The 14684-nt window shown below is 35.3% G+C and overlaps 1 protein-coding gene across 7 annotated transcripts in view; it reads left to right on the forward strand.

Annotated features, from left to right (window-relative positions):
- Window positions 1–14684, forward strand: part of AKT3 (AKT serine/threonine kinase 3) — a 281315-nt gene that overhangs the window by 206480 nt on the left and 60151 nt on the right. For all 7 annotated transcript variants that reach the window (XR_009490745.1, XM_024975971.2, XM_059875195.1 and 4 more), the window contains one exon: window positions 12346–12468. Coding sequence is in view for 6 of the 7 variants with exons in the window: in XM_024975971.2 (XP_024831739.1) it covers window positions 12346–12468 (123 nt within the window). In the remaining variant the exon portion in view is untranslated. The remainder of the gene's footprint in view (window positions 1–12345; window positions 12469–14684) is intronic.

The raw sequence follows: 14684 nt of genomic DNA on the forward strand, positions 1-14684 counted from the left end.
ACTCTTCCTTTAAAAAATTATCTTGGCAACTGTATTTGCTTAACATTTTATATTAATTGTAGAGTGTTGATTTCTACATGAAGGTCTGCTGCTGCTGCTGCTGCTAAGTCACTTCAGTTGTGTCCAACTCTGTGTGACCCCATAGACAGCAGCCCACCAGGCTCCCCTGTCCCTGGACTTTAATTAATATTGTAATCTGTTGATCAATTTAGGGAGAATTGACATGTTAACAGTCTTGTCTTCTGATCCATGAATGTGGTATATCATTCCAATTATTTAGATCTTCTTTAATTTTTCAACAATATTATGTAGTTTTTCGTGAACAGGACCTGAACATTTCTTGTTATATTTATCCTTATTTATCTTATGTGTTCTCTTACACTATAAATGATTTGTTTGAAGTCTCAAAAATGAGTTGTTTGTTGCATTTGGAAATACAGTTGATATTTACTTATAACCTTGAATCCTAAATCCTTTCTCAAAGTTTATTTGCTTGTTCATAAATATGTTGAGATTCTCTTTGTGGATAATCACATCATATGGAAACAAAGACAGTTTTACTTCCTCTTTTTTCAACCTCATAGGTTTTCTCTCTTTTTCTTGTCTTATTAAGCTAAGACCTTCAGAACAGTGTTAAGTAGGAAGGTAAAAGCAATCATCTTTACCTTATACCAGGTCTTAAAGCAAATGCGTTTATACCCTCACTGTTAAGACTTTATTAAAGTATTATGAATACTTTAACAAGTTGAATAAGTTCCTTTTTATTCCTATTTTCCTGAGGTTTTTTTTTTTTTTTTAATGATAGAATGTAAAGTTTTGTCAGATTATTTTTCTGTATCTGTTGGGATGATCATGCGGTTTTTCTTCTGTATTCTGGTAATATCTTGAATTTCATTTTTGTTTGTTTGTTTGTTTTTTAATGTTAGCATTGCATTTCTTAGGGCTTGAGGTAATTTAGCTGGAAATTTTTAACCAAATATCTATTGAAGAGTCCAGCCATCTGACCTTAGATCACTTTTAGTTCTCTTGTAGCATCCTAAGGGCTTAATTTATATTTTAAGAAATGTAATATTGAACTATTTATTAAAATGACATTTTTATATTTTTGTCTATATCACTATCTTTTCTGAAAGAAACTCTTCAAGTACTAAATATAAATTTACATTACATTAAATTTTCTATGCAAAATGCATAGAAACTATGGAGTTTAGCTTGTGAAAAGAATAGACATGATCTAGAAAACAAATGTATTACCTATTAAATGTAGGTGTACTTTTATTTGATCCTATAAAAGTACATGTTTAACTGTTTTATTGTATAGCTAATACCATTCCAGTTGTGAGTGTAGTATTTACTACTGACTGAATCTTTCCCTCCCAAACTCATAAGTGAAAATCTAATCCTCATTGTGATGGCACTTGAAACAAAGTCTTTGGACTGATTAGGTCATGAAGGTGGAACCCTCATGAATGGAATTAGTGCTCTTGTAACGGACAGCTCAGGGATACCCTGATAGCTCAGCTGGTAAAGAATCTGCTTGCAATGCAGGAGACCCCAGTTTGATGCCTGGGTAGGGAAGATCTGCTGGAGAAGGGATAGGCTACCCACTTCAGTATTCTTGGGCTTTCCTTGTGGCTCAGCTAGTAAAGAATCCGCCTGCAATGCAGGAACCCTGGGTTTGATCCCTGGGTTGGGAAGATCCCCTGGAGAAGGGAAAGACTACCCACTCCAGGATTCTGGCCTGAAGAATTCCATGGACTATAAGTCCGTGGGGTTGCAAAGAGTCGGACACGACTGAGCAACTTTCATTTTCTCTTTCATATTGTGGAGGATTTCGATATTTGGCAAAACCAATACAATATTGTAAAGTTTAAAAATAAAATTAAAAAAAAAAAAGGACAGCTCAGAGAGTTCAGTTGCTCCTTCCCAAGTCTGAGGACACAGTGAAAAGACAGCTATCTATGAACCAGGAAATAGACACTCAATCTGCCATTGCATTGATCTTATATTTCGCAGCCTCCAGAATTAGGAGAAATAAATTTGTGTGGCCCAGTATTCTGGCTTGGAGAATTCCATGGACTGTATAGTCCACGGGGTCTCAAAGAGTTGGACATAGTGAGCGACTTTCACTTTCACTTTTATAATCCACCCAGTCTATGGTAACCTGTTGCTGCTGCTAAGTCACTTCAGTAGTGTCCGACTCTGTGTGACCCCATAGTCGGCAGCCACCAGGCTCCCCCGTCCCTGGGGTTCTCCAGGCAAGAACACTGGAGTGGGTTGCCATTTCCTTCTCCAATGCGTGAAAGTGAAAAGTGAAAGTGAAAGTGAAGTCGTGTCCAACTCTTAGCGACCCCATGGACTGTAACCTACCAGGCTCCTCCATCCATGGGATTTTCCAGGCAAAGTACTGGAGTGGGGTGCCATTGCCTTCTCCGACGGTAACCTGTTATGGCAGCCCAAATGGACTAGGACAGTATTGTTGATGAGTTGTCCTGTATGTGAGCTTCAGACATTCTTTTCATCTTAGGTTTTTGGTAAATTCACGGGATGTGTTAATCAGCATTATTGCACAGACTACTATGTCTTGTTGCTTATTTAATTAGTTGTCTTTAGAGTATTCAGGTCCTGAGCTCATCAATATTATGATAATGAATGTAATCATTGAAATTATTGACTTGTATTGAACATATTTTGTTATTTTCTCTATTAACCAACATTTTGCCATTACAAAAGATTGACTAAAAATAGTTGCAAGAAAAATAGTTTGGTTTAAAGTCTTAGATTGCATTGATAATTCTCAGGATATTGTTTAAATTTAGATGTTTGTTTTTTTGAAAGTTTTTTGCATAGTTTTCAAAATATAGTAATTTGTTTTCAAGATAAGCATTCTGGGTTTGTGATGAAATCTTGACTTGTTTATTTAAATCATTAAAACAGTCTATCTGCATTACTGTATTTTCACAGCATTATTAAGCACAAAACACAACAAAAAAACATGTAGTCATTGCTAAAGAAAGCCAACTTCTGAAGATGTGCTCCTTGCTTGAAGAGCAAACAGTTCATTTTTTTTTTTAAACAAAAACAAGATTATTTAGTTGTGGTATTTTTATTGTTTCTAATAAAAACCACTTTGCCTTTAAAACTTTAAGCCTTATTTTTCTTAGAAATAATTCTTTGGAAAGGATTTTTGAATTTAACTTTATTCTCTGCAGTACATTTATTAAGCATATAATGTGCCCACATACTAGGCTTGTTGCTGAGGATGCAAAACTATATAGTACTTGTATAGTCTTCCTCTTTGTCCTGAGCTTCTGCCAACAAAAAATTGTCAAAAGCCTAAATTGCTAAAAGAATCAATAGTATTTTAATGGAAATCTTTATATGATTTTCCCCATTATGAAAGTAACAATAATGCATATTCATTGTAGAAAAGTCAGAAAGTTATTTCAGTTCAATTGATAAAATATTTTATTTATTTATTGCTATTTACTGACTGCATGCTACAAGCTACTGTGCTATGTAATTAGTAAATGGCATGAAGAATACATATGGTGTCACATTTAAGGAAATCATAGACTGTACCTTGCCTTTTCATTGTTTCAGTGATATTTTTGAGCAACAGGAGTTTTAAATTTTGAAATCCAGTTTATCAGTTTGTCTTTTTAAAAAAAATATTGTTTAAGAAATCTTTGTCAAAAAGAAAAAGGAATCTTTGTCTATCCTGGATCACAAATATTTTCTCCTGTATTTCCTTTTATAACTTTTATAGTTGTACCTACCACTTTTAGTTTTATGATCTGTTTTATTTTCATGAATGCTGTAAGCTAAGAATTGAGATTCTTTTTTTTTTTTAAGTCTTCTGTGGATATCTGCTTATTCCAGCATCTTTTGTTGAAAAGTCCCATTGAATGATCTTGACACCTTTATCAAAAAGCAGTTTGACACATGTGTGTGGCCTTTCCTCTAACACTAACGCTGCTGCACTACAGAGGCAGTGTGTTCAAGGGCTCCACTGGGTGCCGCATTTCTTAAGAAGTTTTTCCATTTTGCCTGGTGAAAACAAAAAGTATTTTTAGCTCTATGAGCTGTGGTTTTTTTTTTCACCTGATTCTTTCCAATGGCTCTTTCCCTGACCTCAGAATTTTCCTTATATACATGTGCTGATTAGTAAGACTCAAGGCAATTCATTGCAGGTCCGTGGAGCTCTCCTTTCTGTGGTTCTCTGTCTCATGAATTATAGCCACTTTGGTCTCCCCAGTCTCTGAAATCTCTATTCATAGTTCAAGGATCCCACAAGTTCTTTTTGATTTCTCCTCCCTGTGTCGCATTCTATATGGTTCCTCGAACAACCGTTAATTGTTTCCTTTTTCTTGTTTCCTTTTTCTTTGGGGTCAGTGTACCTTGAAATATAATACTTAATGTATGGATATCCTTGTTTTATTTTTTTTATATGTTTTCCTAATTGTTTAAGAAGGGAGTATAAACTGTTATCTGTTACTCAGTCATGGTCAAAACAAAGTCTCTAACCTTTATACTCTATAGATATTTCCACTGGATGTGGGATTTTAGGATATGGGATTTTTTTTTTTCTTTTAACAATTTGAACATGTTTTTCCATTGTTCTGTCTTCACAGTTTCTGACAAGTCTCCTATTTGCTGTGTATTGTTCTTTCCCCTTCAGAATTTTTTAAAGATTTTCTGCTTATCACTAGTTTTTCAGCAATTTTACTGTGATCTGACTGGTTATGTTGGTTTTGTTCTTAGTATTCATGCATGATTATGAGTTTTCATCTCATTGGGTTTCATTGGAATACTTTGTGCATTTATCTTTTTTTCCCTAGTTTAGAAAAATTCAGGCTTTTTTTGCAGATGTCTCCCTCTCTCTTTCAGGATCTGGTATTATTTACATGTTAGACTGCTGGATATTATCCAACAAGTCACTAAGATTCTTTTTTTTGTTTGTTTTTTTAGGTACAGTTCATATAGTTTTCTTCTGCTATAATTTCATGTTCATTGGTCTTTTCTCTTGCAGTGTCTAATCTGTTGTTTATCCCATCTAATAAAATTTTTATTCAGGTATTACATGTTTCATCTTTAAAAGTCCTATTTATTTCTATTTCTCTTTATCTCTATATCTCTTTATATATATCTCTATATCTCTCTCTATATCTCTTTATCTCTATATCTCTTTATCTTCTATTTCCATTATCTCTTGTTTATGTTCATATGCTTCTTTAAAGTTCTGTATGTTAATTCCATCATTTCCTGTTATTTTTTAAAGTCTATATCTAATGACAAATTTTTTTGTTGGTGATACATCATATTTTCCTGCATCTTTTCTTGTCTAGTAACTGTTGATTGGATACTAGATACTTTGAATTTTACATTAGATGTTTAGATTGTATTGCCTTCCTTCAAAGAGTATTATATCTTATTCTGGAGAGTAGTTTTTTACAAATATGATATTCTACAGTCTTGTTTGTTAGCTTTGTTAATGTAGGTTTAGCTTTTACTCTGACTCCTTTGAAGTATCTATTGAATGCCTCTGTGTTCAATAATGACATTCTAATGACTGATTAGAAATGGAATGTCTCTCAGGTCTGGGAATCATTTGGCATACAGATCCCTACTCCTCTGCTTATTCTTGTACGTGGGTAACTTGGTATCAGATGCAGACAACTGTGTGCATTGTACAGCTTCTTCCTACTGGTATTCTGTCCTGCTAATGCTACCCACCTCACCCATCTCACCCACCTCCAAATATGATACGTATTTCTCCAGCAGTGAGACATCTGTGTTATGCTTGGTATGTTCTTTACTGTATGACATTCTAGAAAATGCCTCCAGACAGAAAGCAGGCGATTTTAGGACTCACCTCTTTTGTTTGCACGGGGATCATCATCTTGTACTGCCTGTTGTCCACTACCTAAAGAGTTCTGTTGTGTATTTTTCTCAATTTTCATTTATTCCTTCTAATATTTGTGTTTAGTTGCTTCAGGCAAAAGGGTAAGTCTAGTCCCATGAACTTTTTATTTTTTGCTTTTTAAAATTAGTTTCATATTTTATATTTAGCTGTCAGTTACATCTAAAATTTATCTTGTTGTGTTAGATTAAAAAAAAATCTAATTTAAAAAATGTTCAACATGATTGAAAGTCTGTTTTCACATTTTTGTCATATATACTGTGCAAGAATATCCTTGTGTAGAAGATTTCTTCATTGCCTTTTTTTTTTTAAGGAAATTTTAAGAGGAACAACTGTATTTAAAAAATTAGTTTGATATCTATTGCCAGTTGTCCTACAATGGGTTTATGTTTGCATTCTAGCTACCAGTGTGTATCTCTTCATACTTTCACTGGTAATGATACTTCTCGAAGTGTTAAATTGTTTCATATGTTTTATCTCTACTTCATTGATTATTATAAAGTAGTATATTTTCACATACTATAATAATTTGTATTCCTCTTATGTTGTCTTTGCCCCTTCTCTTTTTTCCCCTTATGTTTTAGTGTTGTTTAATATGATTTCTCTATATATTATGCATATACACTATAATATTTGTTGTAAATATTCAATTTATAGTTTTGTTATTTCATGTAGTTAATTCTACCAGTTCCTCCTTTTATGATTCTGTTTCCTCTTGTGTCCTGAGATCCGGAAACTATTGGTTCATATTCTCTAGTTTATAAATTACATGAAATTAATTTTGTTATGTGAAGTGAAAATCAAATTTTACTTTTCTCCAAAGTTAAGTAAATATTGGGACACCATTTATTAAATGGTCATTTTTCCCATATACTTTATCATATATAATTATCAACTTCACCATATTTTAACTTTTTATAAAGTAACCTGTTCTGGCTGCCTGATATCACTGGTATATCTTTTTTCCCCCAAACTGTAACCCTTTATTTATGTTGGGGTAGAGCCCATTAACACTGTTGTGATAGTTTCAGGTGAACAGTGGAGGGACTCAGCCGTGCATACACATGTACCCTTTCTCCCCCAACCCTCCTCCCATCCAGTCTACACATAACATTGAGCAGACATGTGCTATACAATAGGTCCTTGTTGGTTATGCATTTTAAATATAGCAGTGTGTACATGCCCTTCCCAAAGTCCCTAACTATCCCTTCCCCCTGGCAATCTAAAGTTCATTTACTAAGTCTGTGAGTCTTCCTGTGTTGTAGGTAAATTCATTTGTATCATTTCCTTTTCGATTCTGCATATATGGGGTGTCATACAGCCTCTGTTCTTCACTGACTGACTGAGTTCACTTAGTATGACGCTCTGTAGGTCTATCTGTGTTGCCGCAAATGGCATTATTTCACTCTTTAGTGGCTGAGCTGTGTTCCACGTCTTCTTTATCCTCTCCTCTGTCAGTGGATGTTCAGGTTGCTTCTGTGTCTTGGCTGTTGTCAGCAGTGCTGTGGTGAGCATAGGGGTGCGTGTATCCTTTCGGATCATGTTTTTCTCTAGATATGTGCCTGTTCCATATAAATTGTAGCTTCATAGCATCTGTCATTTCTTCAGGCAAAAGTTTTCTTGAAAGCATTTATGTATTGAGAAAAAATCTGTTGTAGTAACACCTTGGCTCATCTCATTCTTTTTTTCTAAAGGAGTCATGTACCATTTCTAGTTCATATTCTCTTCTTGGCCCACCTAAGTGTGACATCCCTTCCCTGAAAGATAACAGATGACCCAATTCCTTTGTCTGGTGAATGTTAATTTTCTTGGTGAAATTTTTGTATCCTTTATTCTCCAAGTATCATATATTTTTTCTTTTATATTTCTTTTAGGACTCTATCTTAATACCTATTCTGCCTCTTTTCCCTGCCCTTACCCCTGTAGTGATACCCTAAAATTCTGACCTTAACTCTGTTTCAGTTTCTACTGAATTTCTGGGCTGTATCTTGCTTCCCAGCATCAGACTGTCATCACCAATTCAATGGACATGAACTTGGGCAAACTCTAGGGGATCCTGAGAAACAGGGAGGCCTGGCATGCTGCAGTCCATGGAGTTGCAAAGAGTCTGACATGACTCGGCGACTGAAAAACAACAATTTTGCTTCCTTGATGTTAACAGTATCCTGACTCTTATTTATCTCTATACCATTTGATCCCATAGTCCTGAACTGTGCTATAGTTCTTATTTAAATGTCAACAGGTCAAGATGAAATCCGTTGCCCCTCTGTTCCCAGCCCTATTCTTTTCCTTTACACTCCTGGCAACAAGGCAACAAACACACTGCTGGAAACCTCGAAGCACTTCCTGCCTTTGCCCAAATGGTGCATGCTAATCCCCCCTGGGATATTGACTCTATTGAAATGTCTGTTACTGCTGCTCTAGTTAAGGTTTCTCAGAAGCTCTTAGCAGCTCAAAGGTAACTTGTTATACTACCAAAGACTTACTCACTTCTTAAAGTGTGCAATTTTAAAACTATGTATTTTTATTTGGCAAAACTAATACAATTATGTAAAGTTTAAAAATAAAATAAAATAAAATAAAAAAACAACTATGTATTTTTAATGTAATTGTATATGTCTGGTTTTTCTAACCAAATAGTTACATTCTTTCAGATTGATACAATTTCCTCCATTGTGTCTGCAGCTTTTTACAGCACTGAATTGGTGTTTAGTAACTTTTGTTGCACTTTGTGAACAATTGTTTATCTGACTAGTCTCAGGTTTTTTTTTTTTTTTTCTTTTCTTTTTAAAATATTTATTTGTTTGGCTGTGCTGGGTCTTAGTTGCAGTGTTTGGGTCTTTAGTTGTGACGTGTGGGATCTAGTTCCCTGACCAGAGAATGAACTCGGGCTCCCTGCATTGGGAGTGCACAGCCTTAGCCACTGAACCACCAGGGAAGTCCCTCAGATTTTAAATTAATTCTCTCCTTGCTGCCAGAGTTGTCTGTTAAAATTATGCTAATTTTTGACCCAAATGTCTTCGACACTCTTTATCTACAGAATTAATCTCTAAACCGTATCGTGGAAGTCCAGGTCCTAAACAGTCTGACCTCATCTTTTTTTTTTTTTTTTGCTTAAGTTCTGTCATTGTCATGAATGGGTATCTTTGTTCTTCAGCTCTGTGCACTCCCTGCTTGCTGTTTCTTTACCATTACTGTTTTTTTTTCTTTAGAGTTAATTCCTTCCATATGCATTTATTAATTACCTACTATGTGCACTTACTATACAGTTTGTGTCAGAAATTAAGTACGCCATTATGCTTCTTCTTTTGTTTCTTTAGAGTTAATTCCTTCACAAGTATTCAGACATTCAGTATTAATCACCTTGCTCACATTTTAATATCAGAATTAACTCATAGCCTTATCTATACATATATTATGTCTTATCACCATTGTAGGGATAAAGTGTGGTGGGGATAATAATTGATATTCTAAACTCCAGAACCGAAGGTCATTGGTTATGTTAACAAGTTCAGTTCAGTCACTCAGCAGTGTCCTACTCTTTGCGACCCCATGGACTGCAGCATGCCAGGCTGCCCTGTCTATCACCAACTCCTGGAGCTTACTCAAACTCATGTCCATCGAATTGGTGATGCCATCCAACCATTTCATCCTCTGTTGTTCCCTTCTCCTCCCACCTTCAACCTTTCCTATCATCAAGGTCTTTTCCAATGAGTCAGTTCTTCACATCAGGTGGCCAAAGTATTGGAGTTTCAGCTTTAGCATCAGTCCTTCCAATGAATATTCAGGATAGATATCCTTTAGGATAGACTGGTTGGATCTCTTTGCAGCCCAAGGGACTTTCAAGAGAATTCTCCAACACCACAGTTCAAAAGCATCAATTCTTCGGCACTCAGCTTTCTCTATGGTCCAACTCTCACATCCATACATGACTGCTGGAAAAGAGTAAAGTCCATAAAGTAGCAAGAATGGACATCCGAGGACAGCAGATTGAGAAATAAATAGGATTCTTCTCCTTAAGTAGCTTTTTTTTAGCTGATATTTTTACAGAAATTGGCTAGGAGACAAATTGAAGATTTATGATCTAAATAAAGATCTAGAAGCCTGCATATATTATGTTGATTTAGGGAGGATCTATATATTTTGTATAGAAGATGAGTGGGTACTAGGCTTGACATTATATGAAGAAAGTTTAGAAATCTAACCACTATTTTAATCTCATTAGAAGACTGCCATAAATCACCGTAGAGATCACAGGGGTTTCTTCATCAAAATTAGTCATATTTTGTATTAAAGGATGACAGAAATTACTTGGCCCTAGAAGGATTTCAGAATGGTTTTACTGATGATCGATCCATGCTTCTTTCTACTTCCTGTCTTTGTTTGAATAGTAGTGTATTAATAGCAGGAAGTGAAAAGTGCAAGTGTTAGTGGCTCACTCATGTCTGACTCTTTGTGACCCCCTGGACTGTAGCTTTCTAGGCTTCTCTTTCCCTGGAATTCTCTAGGCCAGAGTACTGGAGTGGGTATCCATTCCCTTCTCCAGGGGATCTTCCTGACCCAGGGATCAAATCCGGGTCTTCCGCATTGCAGGCAGATTCATTATCATCTGAGCCACCAGGGAAACCCCGTTAATAGCATGTATTTGTCTATATAAGATGAATCAGTTTTGAAGCATATCCCTTATATGCATACCCTTATAAACATACCAGTTATACATTGGTATGATTTGGGGCATAGTATATTTGATCATTTATAAGACACATTGAATAATTTCTTCAATCAGAAGGCCTTTTATATATGGTGATGTGTTATAGTTTTAATTCACATCATTTTTTTTCTTTCTTGGGCTTAACATAAAATGTTAGTGAAGTTACAATCAGCGGCATCTTAGATTTGATGAAATATGACAGTATAGTAGAGAACATTAAAGTTTAGAGACTGTCTGCCAAATATTTTAATTTTACTATAACATTGAATGAGTCTTTTTTGGCAATAGTTACATGATATTAACTTCTTCTCTTTATTGGGAGAATGGGTTATGCATTAATTTTGATCTTAGTGATAGACTCTTAAGTGGAGTTGGAAGTGGGAAAGGGGAAAGTGAAAAGAAAGTGAAGTCGCTCAGTAATGTTTGATTCTTTGCGACCCCATGGATTGTAGCCTACCAGGATCCTCTGTCCATGGGATTTTCCAGGCAAGAGTACTGGAGTGGGTTGCCATTTTCTTCTCCGGGAAAAGGGAAGAAGGAATCTATAAGGAACCTGCTTTCTGTTACCTAAATTATGGTTTGGTGTGTGAGAAAAAAATCTTGGTTAAAAGCAGTTTGTAGAAGTAATCCCTGTGAAGTTATAGTTCATTTCTGATCTTGCAATGAAGGATACACTGACTGGTTCATCACTTTTAATCAAAGACATGTATTAAGTACCTATTGTGATACTGGCAATGTACTCAGCACTGCAAACACTCTTTGCTTGTTCATGACGGATTTCCTAATACAGTGAAACAGTACAACAAAAAGGTCAGTAATCAATTCATAGTGCATGGAACTGGCTCCTTTCTCATATACATGGTTGAACTGAGAGATGAGACAGGCAGTTCCTTAAACAAACAGCTTGTCTAAACCGTGAGCTGGATGCTTGACCACAATGAGCACTTAATACTTGTTGACTGATGAGTGGAAGTATCTTTTTAGGTGATTGATGGGAAAAGGATGGGCTTATCGTTTTAAGTGATTACATGTGAAAAGATTGGTGTCATAGGTAATTATTGTTGAAATTGGAAGAATATACATTGAGAATTATTAAGGGAATAATGGGAGCTTCTCAGTACATTTTGGGCATTACTAAAATAAATTGAAAATGTAAAGCCTCACAATTTCTCATTGTAGAAAGCATTGATTTAAACATTGAAATCATTCCTAGAGATAGCATGATGAATCAAGAGTTGTAGAATTTAACAAGTTCATATAAATAAGGTTCCACAAACCTGCAGTCCTTTCTTTGAAATCAAGTGTGAATCAGATAATTAAGTAGAAATGTTGCATCTCTACTTAGGTTCATTTATTTTAATAAAGTCTCAGTACCTAATCCTTGAAAGAGTTGAAGCAACAGTATATGGAGGAGGAGATGTAATCTGATGATGCATACTTTTTCCTCTGGTAACTGAAGGTTAAATGGGTAGCAAACAGAATGCCTTAAACAAGATTGGTATATTGATTAAAGTGCTGATTTAACAGCTCTCAGTCTCCCCTTGGAAACCTGGAAAAGATAAGCCAGCTGCTGTCTAAGAGTGCTCAGTGTCCACTGAGAGTACACTATCTATCATCACAATATGGTGATGAGAGGTGTTTTATGTTTGTGTTAATTTCCCCCACTAAATCAGTAATTATTACAGTCCTGTCCCTGCTGTTTACCCTGCAGCTGTTTTTCCATTTGTCGAGAGAGCGGGTGTTCTCCGAGGACCGCACACGTTTCTATGGTGCAGAAATTGTCTCTGCCTTGGACTATCTACATTCCGGAAAGATTGTGTACCGTGATCTCAAGGTAAAAAAGAAAAGTAATCAGAGTTTGTTTCTCCAAAGGCTATAGGGACAAACACAAGGTAATTACGAAGTTACACAGTTTGAAGAAAAGAAGATCTAGTTGGGGAAAAAAAAAACACCACCACCACTGTTTAAGGAATGTGGTTCACTGTATCTGACAGGAAATTTCATTCACTGGTAAATGTGTAGTTCTTTTTCTGTCCAAGTTTTTGACATGCAAAATAAGTTCTGTTGGACTGCTCTGATCAAAACGATCTACCAGTAATAGTTCCACTCTTCTGTTAGTGTAATGAGTAATGTTAAACATTTGATTCAGTGTGTAGTCACTTTGCAAATGACATTTTAAAATCAATTTCATTATTATATTCTAGCATCCTGTGATGTATTATGATAAACTTTTTTTTTTTCTAATTTTATTTTAGGGGAAGTAAAATACTTGATTTTGACTTTAAATTTTTAGTGGGCTTAAAGAGCTGAAATACTTTAATATAACCTTTTATTAATTTATTTAGTTTCCATTTTAAAAAGCACTGTGTTTGTTTTATCAGTGATAATGACTTTATTTCTCTTAAGTTTCTTTCTGACAAGACCCTCAGAATAGCTCAGGAACTAGCAGACTTTCTGTGAAGGCCAGATAGTACATATTTTAGGCATTGCTGCTCTTACAGTATCTTTTGTGACTCCTCAGTGCTGCTTTTGCAGGATGAAGGCAGCCAAGGGCAGTAGGAACATGAGCATGTCTGGCTGTGTTCCAGTAAAACTTTAATTATAAAAACAAGCAGTAGACAAGATTTCGCCCCCAGGCCATATTTTGCTGACCCTTGGAGTAGCTCATAAAAGGTAGTAGTAATTCTCACGACACTGTTTTCATTTAGATTGGCCACATTAAGGAAATTTGTACCCTGACACACTGAACAGGTTCTAAATGTGACCATCTTAACTTTCTTAAAAAGTAAATGATATGATAATCTTGACCTATTAAAGTCTGACATAGAATTGCTTTATTTATCAAGCATGAGTTCATTTAAAGTATAATTCTACATGTAGAAATAGAAGTTATATTAGTCTTTTATGAAATGCTGTTTGTGTGAAATGAAGTATGTGTGTTAGTTGCTCAGTCGCGCCCAACTCTTTGTGACCCTATGGACTGTAGTCCAGGCTCCTCTGTCCATGGAATTCTCCAGGCAAGAATACTGGAGTGGGTGGCCATTCCCTTCTCCAGGGCATCTTCCCAACTCAGGGATCGAACCCGGGTCTCCCACATTGCACGCAGATTCTTTTACCATCTGAACCACCAGGGAATGAGGTATATATCTACATATTACAGCACATGAGAAAAGTCACAGTTACCCCTCACTCCCACTCACTTGTTTTCAAACACCTGTGATTCTTAAATTATCTAATTACTTAACCAATTGTCTAAGTTATTTCAAGATGTTGCTATCATGTACCTCTGTATTATGAATGATCCCTAAGAAGTAACTATCTCAAGAAATATTACTTTACATGATGACAGTGAAATATAGTGTGTATGTCTGTACAACATCATTACAGTTTTTATATTATTTTCTCATTTCTTAACATGTTATTTATGAAATAAGCTATGAAATTCTATTTTTAGAAAAAATTATTATACTGTATCTATATCAGAGATGATCAACTAAGTGCCAAAATAGATCAGAGATGGATATAAATCAACAGTAGGATTGTCTTTAGCCTATAGCTTTTGTAGCCAGGAGTAGCAGAATTCAGCATCCCTGTATCTGATGTCTGCATGGCCAAATAATCCTATAATGTTTAAATGTCTTGAATCTGAATTTTTAAAAAAGAATTTAATTATATGATATGACAAAACTTATATGTTATTTCCGTTTTTACTTAGAAGTAGTTAGCTCTTTTCTGCCTGATCGTCCCCGTCCCCCCACCGCCACTTTATATTTTATGAATCCTATTATGGGGATAAGGGGGAGGAATTCCTGGATTTAAGAAAAGAAGAATAATTTTGATGTACTTAGTAATATATCCAAAATGCTTACAGCTCAGAGAATTAGTCTAAAGAAACAAAGAAAAGAATGCTCACTTGATTGATAGCATTGAAAAGGAATGATATTATTGGGATGATTTTTGGTCAGTATCTCCATTGATCATTTCTCATTGATCAACTTATCAGTACATTGACACTCATTTAATGAGTTTTATTGCTCTGTCCTTTCTGAT

This window comes from Bos taurus, chromosome 16, assembly GCF_002263795.3.
Source record: "Bos taurus isolate L1 Dominette 01449 registration number 42190680 breed Hereford chromosome 16, ARS-UCD2.0, whole genome shotgun sequence".
NCBI classification, from domain to species: Eukaryota; Metazoa; Chordata; class Mammalia; order Artiodactyla; family Bovidae; genus Bos; species Bos taurus.